Here is a 14,285-nt window from a genome sequence, read left to right on the forward strand (position 1 = left end):
ACAGTGTGGTTATTTGTTGAAAACATTACAATGATTAATTATACAACCAACATTTAATATCTACTCCTTGAATGCTGAAGGAAACTTCACAATGACTCTATATAAACTAGACAGTTGGAAGGTATTTTAAACCTTATGTTCCAGTAAAGGCATGTGGCTTTTAGCTAATCACGATGCTTTTCGGTTAAAGCATTAATAAGGCTCCTGAATAATAAAGGAGAAACTAATTATAAACAATATATCCAAAGGAGAAGAGGGAAAGGAGAAAAGTACAGTGGATAGCACATTAAACTTTATATGACAATGTTGTCTACCCAGAGTCAACTGCTTGACCAGGTCATAATACTGTAGACGAATTTTAATCTGTCAACATGGCTGTTCTGATCACATGCAAAGACCTCTTCAGTCTATGTGATCTGGCTGGAATAAAGACATGCCACACACATTTAGTCTCTATCAATGGAAGTAAAGTTAATTTGTAATTTGTAGAAGGAAGCAGACATGTTTGAAAGTGACATCTAATCATTAGGCAGGTGAGGTGACAAATCTGAGCAAGATCTGACAGAATGAGTCAGCAATAGGATAGGATAAGCCCAACTCTCACAAGAACAGCATAGGAAAGAGAAGCTATTAAAGAGCAGAGAAGGAGAGGAGGGAGGAGGAGGATTGAGGGGGAGGGGGAGTAAGGGGGAGAAAAGGGAGAGGGAGAGAAGGGAGAGGGGGAGGGGCAGGAGGAAGGGAGAGGGGGAGGGAGAGAGAAAGAGAGCCTATAAGCCAGAGCAGCAGTCAACTGAGCTGAATGATTTGGGTGTCAGTACAGTGAGTGCAGCACAGTGAAGTTGAGTTCTTTCCTAAGTTCCTGAAGTTCTGCAGGTGAACAGAGACTGTTAATGCCAGAGAATAAGAAGGAGACAGAAGGCCACCGCCCTGTTCCATTGGATGTGGTAGACCTGAGCCACTTCTGACATAGGGAGGATCCTATTTCCTGATAATCTCTAGAGAACTGGCAGGAGCAGGGCATTTGAGAACTGGCACCAGCAGGGCATTCGAGATCCTGGAGCAACAGAACATTTGAGAACTAGCAGCCTGCAGGGCATTCAACCCTTGCCAAGTCTGCCACTGGGGAGATCCCATCACCTGATACTTCCTGGAGAACCAGCTCTTTGCAGGGCACTGGAGAGAAAGGGAATCCCAGGAGTACAGAAACACAGGCCTGCAGGACAAAGATAGGGACAGCAAGACCAACTAATACCAGAGATAAAGAGATGGCCAGAGGCAAACACAAGATCATTACCAACAGAAACCAAGGCAACATTGCACCATCAGAACCCTGTTCTTCCACAACAGCAAATCCTGAACACTCCATCACATCAGAAAAGCAAGAGCTAGATTTAAAATCACATCTCATATTGATGATGGAGGACTTCAAGAATGACATAAATAACTCTCTTAAAGAAATACAGAACATGGGTCAACAGGTAGTAGTTGTTAAAGAGGAAGCACAAAAATCCCTTAAAGAAATACAAGAGAGTATGGATCAAAAGGTAGAAGCCCTTAAAGAGGAAACACAAAAACCCCTTAAAGAAATACGGGAGAACATGGGTAAAGAGGTATAAGCCCTTAAAGAGGCAATACAAAAATCCCATAGGGAATTATGGGAGAACATGGGTCAATATGCAGAAAACCTTAAGAGGAATCACAAAAATCCCTAAAAGAAACACAGGAGAACATGACTCCTTAAAGAATTTCAGGAAAAAACAAACAAACAAGTGAAGGAACTGAACAAAACTATCCAGGATCTAAAAATGAAAATAGAAACAATAAAGAAATCATAGAGAGAGACATCTCTGAGGATAGAATACCTTGGAAAGGATACAGGAGTCATAGATGCAAGCATCAACAACAGAATACAAGAGATAGAAGAAAGAATCTCAGATGCTGAAGGTACCATAGAAACCATTGATTCAACAGTCAAAGAAAATGCAAAATGCAAAAAGCTTGTAACCCAAAACATCCAGGAAATCCAGGATACAATGAGAAGACCAAACCTAAGGATTATAGGCATAGAAGAAAGTGAGGATTTACATCTTAAAGGCCCAGTAAATATCTTCAACAAAATTATAGATGAAAACTTCCCTAACCTAAAGAAAGAAATGCCCATGAACATACAAGAAGCCTACAGAACTCCAAACAGATTGGACCAGAGCAGAAATTCCTCCCATCACATAATAATCAAAATACCAAATGCACTAAACAAAGAAAGAATATTGGAAGCAGTGAGAGGAAAAAGGTCAAGTAACATATAAAGGCAGACTTATCAGAATTACACCAGGCTTCTCACCAGAGACTATGAAGTCAGAAGATCCTGGGCAGATATCATACAGACCCTAAGAGAACATAAATGTCAGCCCAGGCTACTATACAAAGCAAAATGTTCAATTACCATACACGTAGAAAACAAGATATTCTATGACAAAAGCAAATTTACACAATATCTCTACAAATCGAGCTTTGAAAAGGATAATGGGTGGAAAATATCAACACAAGGCAGGAAACCACACCATAAAAAAATCAATGAGGTAATCTTTCAAAAAAAACCAACAGAAGACAGCTACACAACCAGAATTTCACTTTTAACTAAGAAGATAACAGTAAACAACAATCACTTTTCCTTAATATTTCTTAATATCAATGGTCTCAATTCCCCTATAAAAAGATATAGACTAACAGACTGGATACGTAAATAGGACCCAATGTTTTGCTGCATACAAGAAACTCACCTCAGTGACAAAGACAGTCACTATTTAAGAGTCAAAGGTTGGAAAACAATTTCCAAGCAAATGGTCCCAAGAAACAAGCTGGAGTGGCCATTCCTATATCAGATAAAATTGACTTTCAACTAAAAGTTGTCAGAAAAGATAAGGAGGGATACTTCATATGTGTCAAAGGAAAAGTCTATTAAGATGAACTCTCAATTCTGAACATCTATGCTCCGAATGCAAGGGTACCCACATTCATAAAAGAAACTTTAATAAAGTTCAAGGCACACATTGCACCCCACACAATAATAGTGGGAGACTTCAACACCCCACTGTCAAAAATGGACAAATCATGGAATCAGAAACTAAACAGAGATATAGTGAAACTAACTGAAGTTATGGACCAAATGGAACTAACAGAGATTCATAGAACATTCCACCCTAAAGCAAAGAATATACCTTCTTGGTACCTTCTTGGTACCTCATAGTACCTTCTCCAAAATTGACCATATAATTGATCACAAAACGGGCCTCAACAGATACAGAAATCTTGAAGTTATTCCATGAACTTTATCAGATCACCATGGCCTAAGGCTAGTTTTAAGTTCAAACAAAAACAATGGAAAACACATATACGTGGACTTTGAACAATGCTCTTCTCAACGATAGCTTGGTCAAAGAAGAATAAAGAAAGAAATTAAAGACTTTTTAGAATTTAATGAAAATGAAGACACATCATACCAAAAATTTATGGGACACAATGAAAGCAGTCCTAAGAGGAAAACTCATAGCTCTGAGTACACCAAAAAGAATGGAGAGAGCTTACACTAACAGCTTGACAGTGCACTTGAAAGCTCTAGAACAAAAAGAAGCAAATACACCCAAGAGGAGCAGACAGCAGGAAATAATCAAACTCAGGGCAGAAATCAACCAAACAGAAACAAAAAGAAGTATACAAAGAATAAAAAAACAAGGAGCTGATTCTCTGAAAAAAAAAATCAACAAGATAAATAAGCCCTTAGCCAGAGTAACCAGAGGGCACAGAGACAATATCCAAATTAATAAAATCAGAAATAAAAAGGGAGATATAACAACAGAAACTGGAAATTCCAAAAATCATCAGATCCTACTACAAGAGTTTAAACTCAACAAAGTTTGAAAATCTGGATGAAATGGACAACTTTCTAGATACATACCAGGTGCCAAAGTTAAAACAGGATCAGATAAACCATCTAAATAGTCCCATAAGTCCTAAGGAAATAGAAGCAGTCATTAATAGTCTCTCATTAAAAAAAAAAGCCCAGGAGCAGATGGGTTTAGTGGGAAATTCTATCAGATCTTCCAAATCCAAGAATGCATCAAAACTATAATTCACCACGATCAGGTAGGCTTCATCCCAGTGATGCAGGGATGGTTCAATATATGGAAATGTTCAGCATCCTTAGTTATCAGGGAAATGCAAATCAAAACAACACTGAGATTCCACCTTACACCAGTCAGAATGGCTAAGATGAAAAACTCAGGGGACAGCAGTTGCTGGAGAGGATGTGGGGAAAAAGGAACACTTCTCCATTGCTGGTGGGATTGCAAGCTGGTAAAACCAATCTGGAAATCAGTTTGGTGATTCCTCAGAGGACCCAGAGATACCACTCCTGGGCATATACTCAGAAGATGCTTCTACATGTAATAAAGGACACATGTTCCACTATGTTCATAGCTGCCTTATTTATAATAGCAAGAAGCTGGAAAGAACCCAGATGTCCTTCAACAGAGGAATGGTTCAGCTATTAAAAACAATGAATTCATAAAATTCTTAGGTAAATGGATGGGACTGTAAAGTGTCATCCTAAGCAAGGTAACCCAATCTCAACAGAACACACATGGTATGCATTCACTAGTAAATGGATGTTAGTCCAAAAGCTCAAAATAAACAAGTTATAATTCACCCAGCATAGGAAGTTCAAGAAGATTGAGGACTTAAGTGAGGGTGCTTTGGTTCTTCTGAAAAAGGGAACAAAATACTCATAGGAGCAATAAGCGAGACAAAGTGTGGATCAGAGACTGAAGTAAAGATCACCCAGAGCCTGCCCTACCTGGGGATTCATCCTATAAACAGTCACCAAACCCCGACACTACTATGGATGACAAGAAACATATACCAAAAGGAGCATGCCACGGTTGTCTCCAGAGGGGCCCTGCCAGAGCCTTACAATTACGGAGGCAGATACTAGCAGCCAACCATTGGACTGGGCATGGGGTCCCCAATGGAGGAGCTGGAGGGTGGTAGGGAAGAGCTGAAGGGATTTAAAGAACCCCTTCATCATGGAAAGAACAATGATGTTGGCCACCCAGACGCCCCAGGACTCTCAGGGACTAAACCATCAACCAAGGGGTACACATGGTTCCAGCCAAAAATGTGTCAGAGGAATGCCTTGTTGGGCATCAGTGGGAGGAGTGGTTCTTGGTCAGGTAAAGGCTCCATAGATGCCCCAACAAAGGGAAATCAAGAGGGGGAGGTGGGAGTGTGTCTGGTGGAGGGGCATATACGTGGAGGCAGGGGGTGGGAGGAGGGGTTGGGTGTCTTTTGGGAGGGGGCAAATTGGGAAATGTTTTACCATTGGCAATGTAAATGAAGATGATATTCAATAAAATAATAATAATAATAATAATAATAATAATGATAATAATGGAGACAGAAGATTAGAACAGACTGCTAGAGTTAGTCTGAGGCCAGGCAGAGCAATTCAGTGAGAAGCTGAGAGAAGCCAGATTGAATCAGTTAGCTTGGAGAACAATGACAACAGCTGGTTGAACAGCTCAGAAAGATCTAGGAAGGGTGAGCTTATTTATTCAGCAGTATGCCTCCAAGACCATAATTATATCTGGTACATAAAACTTACTTTTACATAATATAGTCTTTCTCTCATCAAATCTTAAAACAAAACTTACAGAGTCTCTTAAAGTCCCAGGAGAGTCAAGTTTGATGCTCAAGAAAGTGAACAAAAGAAACAGGGAAGCAGGAGGGGGTTGACTGGGGAACAGGGGGAGGGGAGAGGGCTTATGGGACTTTTGGGGAGGGGGAGCCAGGAAAGGGGAAATCATTTGAAATGTGAATAAAGAATATATCTAATAATAATAATAAAAAAGAAATGCTTGAAGAAAAAGATGAGTATAAAAGCTAAATTTCATTGGGAAATTAACATGGTCTAAAGTTTTTGTTTCCATGGCATAATCACCTCTCTAAGATCATCTTATTTTAATAAATGAATGCATTTGAAATCAACATTAACTACTTCCACCTTGTGTTTATATTGATAATTCAAGCACAGTTAATGGCATTTTCACATACTGCATCTGAACTCTTCTACTTTGAGAAATATTACAGACAAGTATAAACAGGGAGAAAAGAAATATTATCCAATAAAAGCTTAATTCCAAGACTATCTCCAAAACATGTATTTAAGAGGTGGATAAAATTCCAACTTCTTGGCCATCATGAGTCTTACTTTTAAAAACAAGTTCTGAATCTGCTGCACTGAAAAGGAAAATAGACTCTGATCCAAATGCTTCTCCATCATCAGGGGACAAAGGGGGTGATGGTATGTAGCGCACAAGGGACACAAATGCTGTGAGCTTAGCCCTACAACTTGTGATGGCTGCGAGACCAAGGCAGTAGCACCACAAGTTCAAGACCAGCCTGGCATACTCAACCACACAGCAAAATGCTGCTTCAAAAAAACTTCATGATAATCCTAAAACTAAAATGTTTTGTGAATCTTCAATTTTTCCTGTCCTCAAGCAAAGTACTTGGCAAATTATTTGCATTTAATATTTATCTATAATATTCATGTGATACTTAATATAAAAGACTCAATGGAAACTGCATTGCCAAGAAGTAGATGATACTATTGTGATTTTCTTATACATCAATGTAAGATAAGCCTTATATTTCAAAAATTTCAGGACAAATACACCTTGTAATGAATGAGCTATATTTTTTGCCGTATCTGACTGGTTGGTTGTTTACCGGCTACCACACACCATCATAATTGTTTCCTTAAAAAAAAATCCCAGTTTTGCCTCCAGGTATTCCCTTCACACTCAGTAAAGAGTTGGCCATCAACTCACATGAAAAATGTCCATATGCCATTTCTACTTCCAGAAACAGGTATTTGCATATGGTGCCCACAAACAAAGTCTGCATGCCGAGCCGCTGCCACATAAGAGAACCTTCTACTGAAGGGTGTCGCCCCAATTCTGAGCTGTCATGTCATCAGTCTACAGCAATGGTTGCTTTTCATTGGCTCTCTTGGTGCCAGGTCTCAACCCCGGCAGCAATTCAGAATCTGGAGCAGGTGCGGTTCTTCTTGACATCTGCATACTGGCATGGTCTGGAAGTGGTGGAAAGGCTTTCCTGGGTCCCCTCAGGTAGGGGTCTGTCCCTGAGTTCCCCTCAAGTAGGGTACTGCTATTCACTTGCATTCTTTCAAAGCATACTTGTGAGGATATCTTTTTCTGGCAGTTTTCAAGAATCATTTTATATTAATATTTTATTTTCTAGTTAAAAAAATTATGTGTATGGCCATTTTGCCTCTATGTCTGGATGTCTGTGCACTACATGCATACAGTAATTATAGAAGTTACAAAAGGGCACTGGATCCACCAGGACTGAAGTAAATGGACAATTTAAGGTGCCACGCAGGTGCTGGGCCTTGATTTGGGTCCTCTGGAACAGCTACCAGTGTTTTTATCTGATGAGCCAAAATGCTAGCCCTGTATATCAATATTTCTAAAACTATTATATAGAACGTTCAAAATATATTGTACCCAAGAATATCATTCAACAAGCTAAACAAGTTATCTGAAAATATAATTCATTCAGAAATAGACAGATTCAATAATATGATTCAAAAGTCAAACCATTGTAAAAATGACAAGGAAACATCTAAAGTGAGTATCACTATAAAATTACTTCAGCTTCAGTAATTCTTGATTCCTGATTTTTAAATCCTGAGATTTTGAATCATCCTATGCCTTGATGATAAATACTTTTGAATGTTTTCACTATGTCAGTGATGTCTGTTTCGTGTCTGGTTGGAAAACAGACCAAATTCAAGTAGTTTCTATTCCGTCTGCCTCTTAGGACATTTTTATGTGTATGTCATTGCACTCTATTCATAAACATGTCATCTCTACCCTCCCACATTCCTCTTCTCCCTCTCACCAGCCCCTGTTCTCCTACAAACACTCCTGCTTTGCGTTCATATCTCATGTGTGTGTGTGTGTGTGTGTGTGTGTGTGTGTGTGATTCTGCATGCTTCATATAACACATCTCTGAAATATCTGCCCCTGTTCATGACTATGGCTCTGCCAACCCTCTTCTTTTTAGAGACATTCCTCCTCTTCATAGTGTCCTTTGTACTTTTATACGATATATCTTTATTTCTATGTCTATCTGTCTGTCTGCATATGTGTATTTTAAATCTAGATTATTACCTGTCTTACTTAAAAAGACAATGTTTCCACCACTCTCCAAGAGGATTAGACGGAATTATGTTTGTAAAACAAGTTATAACACTACCTCGTAATTCAAGAAAACAAGAGAGATTTAGGACAAGAAGAGATACTTTTGAATTTCTCTGCAATCAGTTTACAGGCAAGTGGTAAAGGGTGTAGAAACTAAAGATGACCAGATCCTAAGACTGTTTAAAAGGTGAAAATGCACACACTTCTCCATCTGCTGAAAGGGTCCAAAGGGTCCTTAAGTGAGCTTCTCAGGAAGAACAATTATAGACTTGTTGTTGATAATCTGCATAAAGAGTGACTACACATTTTCTCCAGTGGTTTTCACCATTCAGTTACTTTTAAACATAGTAGTCAACTGTTAGGGCAGACAGCAAGACAAAACAAATAAGGATACCAAAATCTGCCCTTAAACTTTCCAAATTCCTGGATAGGCGAGGCGTGGATGCATCCTCCTCTGTTCCAGGTCCGCCATTATTACTGCTCTTTTTAGTGATGCTAGAAAACAATATCGCCACATTGGGAACCATGTACAGAATGACTGCTCAGTATTATTAGTTTCTATTTAAGAAATGTATTCATGCATACTCAAAGTCGTGTGTTTATGGGATTCCTACAGTATACATTTAGGGCCTCAGTTTCTTTGAAACAAAGAAAATTGTAGTATAAAAAACATCAATAACACCAACAGTTGCTCAACAATAGCATTTTTATTTGTCTTCCAAAAACTAAGGCTTATATAAAAATTAATTTAATATCATGAAAGTTGCTAAGTCAGTATAGATATGTTTGTATACACCTGACCCAGTTTTCTAAAACAAAACAGTATCTATTACTATGGAATATTTATCAAAGTCAGGAAGTTTAAAATAGTCCATCTATACAACAACAGATGCTATTGGATTTCAGCTGTTTTTCAATTAGTATCATTTCTGTTTCAAGTTAATCCAACATGCCACATTACATTTACTGTTGGTGTCTTTTATTCCTCTCTGACCTTTCATCAGTATTGCTTTTTTCGCAGCTTGAGAGTCCGGAAGAGTCCCGAGCAGTCATTCTGTACATGGTTCCCAATGTGGCTTTGCTCGCAACTCTCTCACACTCAGATGTGGCTTATGCTGGGGCTCGAAGGAAGAATGACAAGGATTTTGAGCATGGCCTGCTTGCAGCATCCTATGAGTGGGGTGCAGGAGATGTCCTGACACCACAGTGGCCAGCCTTCCGGCCATTTGAGAGTGCGTTTCCCAGGCTATTCTTCTTGTCATAGGGATTTAGAGCTGAGACTTTTCTCATCACTCATTTAAGTCAATTTATTTTTTATATTTTAATACAATTATTTTTAATACAATTTTCTATTCCACAGGGGGATCCCTTCGATATCATAAAGTGTATGTATCCGTGTGTACACACATGTGTACACACATGGAGGTTACTGTGCATACATTAAAGTATATCCTACATAATATAATGTTATTTGGATTTCTTCAAATGCATAATTCATTAATCCAGTCCTTTGTACCATACAGAACTGGTTCATCACTCTAAAAGTATCTCAGGCACTTCTTTAGAGCCAGCAATTCCCCATTAGTCAGTCTCTAGCAGACACTCAGGTTTGCATCTTTCCAGCTCCCCTCCCCCACGAGCAGAATCACACACTCCTTCATCAACTTTGGCACATAAGTTTTAACTACATGCTTGTATGAATTAATAACTTGTTTTCTTCTTTAGCACAAATAGTATGTCATGGCATGGATGTACTAGGGTTTATCATCCTGCCTATATAATGACATACAGCTTTTGTGAGAATATAAAATGCCCAAGTCTTGTGAATATGCCTACAACTCAAGTGTGGAATTCATATGATATATTTATACTTAATATATAAGAAAGCAGCAAGTTCCTCAAGAGTTGCTTCTCAATTTTTGATTACTGCCATCAATAAATGAGTTTCTGTCTTGGAGAGTTACTTCCATTTGCTATGGTCACCTTTCTGTATTTTAGCTGATGTCCAGTGGTATCTTGGGAATAAACCCATTCCTGTATCTTTGTTGCTTGTTTTTGAAGTTCAAATATTGCACACAATTTTAAATAAATATTTATGTGTGAAAAAGTTTTTCTTGGGTATATTCTTAATATTTAATATATTTCATATAACTTCTTGTCTTTGAACAAAAATGAGTTGTCCAAAAAACTAGATAGGTATATAGATATCAGCATTATCCTCCACTAGAACAATTGTAACTCTCTATTTGCATGTGTTATGTGAACTCAGAATATTACCCACCTGAAGATCTCAAGTCTAAAGCAGAGATGAGGAATAGCTATTTGAGAAGAAAGAAGGAAAGAAAAAAGGAAAGAAAGAAAAGAAAAGAAAAGAAAAGAAAGAAAGAAAGAGAGAAGTGAGGGTTGGAAGAAGGGAAGAAAGAAGAAAGGAAGGAAGGAGCCATATTTGAAGGAAGAACAACAGTAGAAAGGTTATCATGAACCTTGAAGCAGTGGTGAGTTCACTGAGAAGGATGTCTTTAAATTTAGTATGTGCCCACATCAACAAGATAGGTGTTAAAATGCCGCATAGCCCTCATGTCCCACAGTCTGATTCTTGTACAGTGGGACAAGACAACCAGCATTTTACACTAATATTGAGGCCTGGTGATGCTGCTGCTCATACTAAGATGAAGAGTTAGATTTTTACTTCAATAAATGGAGAGAAACTGAGTGATTTTAAGGATAGGATGAGGAAATGTTTCTGATGTTTTAACAGATCATAGTGTCTGGAATATAAAGGCTGAAGTAAAGGGACCATGGTGGCAAATGAAAAAGTAGAAGCGGATTCATTGGATCAGGTTAATGGAGGTCTCAAGAATTGGGGAAAACCTAGAGGAATCTGACAGAACTTGAGAATAGGTGGAATACTGGAATGAGGGAAGGAGAAACAAAAGGGACCCCTAGGTCAGTGACTGACAATGCCTGGATGGAATGCTACCTCATGGTGGTGTGAATCCTGTGTTATAGCATGGAGTTACATCATGCAAACATGAAGCCCCAAGAAAAGAAAATAATTTTGAAAGCAGCTGACACAAATAATATATGTTACCTTCAAACCTACGTAGGTCATTAATATAGACTAGTGGTTTTCAAAGATGGATAGATGACTTTTTATGGGCTTCTGGGAGGCATCTCACAATCTTGAGGCATTTCTGATTATCAGGTTTTGGCATTTATTGAGTAGGGGACAGAGATGACATTAAATATCATAAAAGGAATAGATCAGCACCCAACACTATTTTGCTCAGAATAATTTAATAATAAAGCTGAGAAACTCATGGAAAAACTACCTTGTTTTGGAAGTGTGTGCAAGTCCTATCTCAGATTATAGGACAAAATATATCCCTTACATGTTCAACTTAAAATCTAATTAAATATATTTTTTGATAACTTAAAAATGAGGTAAAATGTCCAAAGAATTACATACAAAATTAAGTTAGTTACAATGAGGAGCTAAGTCTCATTATAATTATAGTTTGTGTGGGTGACTCTGATTTATAAAAATCAGATATGTTCTCTGTGAATCTTCTGTTACATTATGGTCTGGGTACCTTTACAAACAGGGATAAATGCATCAATATAAGATTACATGAATGAAGAGTTATTCTGTCCAATACATGTCTACACAAAAATCTAATAGTGCAAAAAAGGTGGAAGAGGAACTGAAGTGAATAAAAACATGATTCAGAGAGGGATAACCTCCAAATACGGAATGCTGCAAATGTTCTTCCAAATCTATTTTTACAAATCTAGGCATACATTCCAAAAATAAGTAAGAGTTCTAAATATTTATCCTCTTGAAAATACCTGTGACAGCCATTTCCAGATCTGGGCACTATGCACTCATATAGCACAAGACAGCTCCACTCCTCAGAGATATCTACTTCACAAGTAACATAGCAAATTACCTTTCACACTGAGCTGTGGTGATCACTAGAGTACTTAGCCCTTTAATGTGGAATACACAGGGATTAAAAATATATATTCTAGATATAAGATAGTGTGTGTAGGAAGATATACTGGCTCAGCGCTAAAAGGTGTGTGAAAAAGACGACTTTAATAGGAAAACCGAGGAAGGAGGGAGACATGCACTTTGGAGGTATTTGAATTGGGTTAACTGTAGCAGATATGAACAGCAAGTGGCCCCGTGCATCAGAAATGGCTGACAGCCCTTAAGCAGAAACATCAAAAGAGGCTGACATTTACCAGGATGGACAAGTAGGCTGGTGTGAATGACATTCAGCAGCCAGAGGAGAAGGCTGGAGCTGGTGAGTCTGAGCTCATGTGTACTTCTTATGCATTGAAAATCTAGTACAGTATTTTCTAATTCATACTTATGCTTAGTAGATGATAGTTGTCAGAAAGATTTATGGAAAAAAAATCACACGTAAATAGCCTTTCATATTTTGCCCCATTTATGAAGTTAGTGTGTGTGTGTGTGTGTGTGTGTGTGTGTGTGTACATGGGGAAACTGCTTGCAATGGCATGCCTATCGTGTTTGATGATGAGCTAGGCTTCACGTGGCGATCCACCATTATAGGGACTGAGCTCAGGTCATGGGGCTTGGCTTCAGTTGTTTCCATCCATGGAGACTCTTGCTGGCTAAATTTAAATACTTACTGAACACAAGTTTCACCTGAGAAGTTCTGGCTTATCTTCCTCTGGTTCATGCTTATGCTATGATATTCTAGAAACTCAGTGTAAAGTACCACTCACCCTGCCCAGTTCCTTGTCTTCCAGGGCCAAGACTCCCGTGCTTTCTGTGAAGAGCTTCACTTTGACCACAGGCCGAGGGTGGGTGGTGTTGAAATCTCCTTGGGTTCCCCATCTGCAATGAAGCAAGAAAGGTTTTCTTTAATATGAATCAGTAACCAACTCCCCCAGATCAACATGCCTCTACAAAAGGTGCATTGAGCAATGGAGAATCTTTTATAACTGGATGAGATTTTCATCTTTGCTTTTGTTTCTGACAGATGGCACCACCAAGAAGGAAAATAACAGTAAGCTATATAGCTTGCAATAGTTATTCAACTGCTCAAAAATTAGCATACTGATCTACAAAATATGGAACACTATGTGAATTCAGGTTAAGAAAAGACATTATATATGTATCAAGTGAAACCTATTATTCAATTCATTAACAGGAATAATCCAACAGCATTTTTATGAATGGGAAACTGCTATGGGTATCTAGGTAAGAGATGGCATTGCAGAAAGCTCTTCTCCCAATGCTGCACAACTGAACTCTCCCTCCCCTTAGAAGGTCTTCACTGTCTTTATATTTTGAAAAGGAAGGACAATTATCTTACCCTATTTTTTTTCGTGAATTTTTATAGACTCTTTCACAAAGAAGGAACTACTCTTCATAAAAATTTTGAACAATCTGTCATTAATTTCCCAATACATTCTCTTAGGGATGAAAATAAGTCTGTTGACATCTGGCTTTTCAAATTATCGTAGCAAAATAACATGTTTTCTTGGCTCATCTTTGAATTTAATAGCATCTTGTCTTTATCATACACCAATTCATTTGTGCTTACTGACAAACTCAACTGACACACATCTGGTATTTAAAAAAAAATCTGATCAAAATTTCTTGAAATTCTGAGAGAGCACAGGTATGGAGAGACTTCGCACAGCATGAACAAAACACCACTGAAGAAAATGCCAAGAAAGGGAGAAAAGTTAAGAGGGTTAGCAAACTACAGAGTCAGGTTAAAAATAAAACACTAAACAATGCCAATTTTCTTGTTTATGTTAAAAAACAACCAATTTATGACTTTCATGGAGCTGGATATATTTTATTTTATAAATCTTATTGAGAAAGTTTGTTAACTCTCAAAAGCAAGTATGTTAAAAGCTGAATTAAACTTGTGTGTCTGTCTTCTAAGATAGCACTGAAAATATTGCAAAATGTGGCCAAAAGCAAAGGTTATCACAGTGACGGCAGAAATCAGC

The 14,285-nt window shown here is 38.1% G+C and overlaps 1 protein-coding gene across 2 annotated transcripts in view; it reads right to left on the minus strand.

Moving 5' to 3' along the window:
• Window positions 1-14,285, minus strand: part of Cadps2 (calcium dependent secretion activator 2) — a 564,078-nt gene that overhangs the window by 247,875 nt on the left and 301,918 nt on the right. For both annotated transcript variants that reach the window (XM_052173304.1, XM_052173303.1), the window contains exon 7: window positions 13,044-13,155. In XM_052173304.1, coding sequence (XP_052029264.1) covers window positions 13,044-13,155 — 112 coding nt within the window. The remainder of the gene's footprint in view (window positions 1-13,043; window positions 13,156-14,285) is intronic.

This window comes from Apodemus sylvaticus, chromosome 2, assembly GCF_947179515.1.
Source record: "Apodemus sylvaticus chromosome 2, mApoSyl1.1, whole genome shotgun sequence".
Taxonomy (NCBI): domain Eukaryota; kingdom Metazoa; phylum Chordata; class Mammalia; order Rodentia; family Muridae; genus Apodemus; species Apodemus sylvaticus.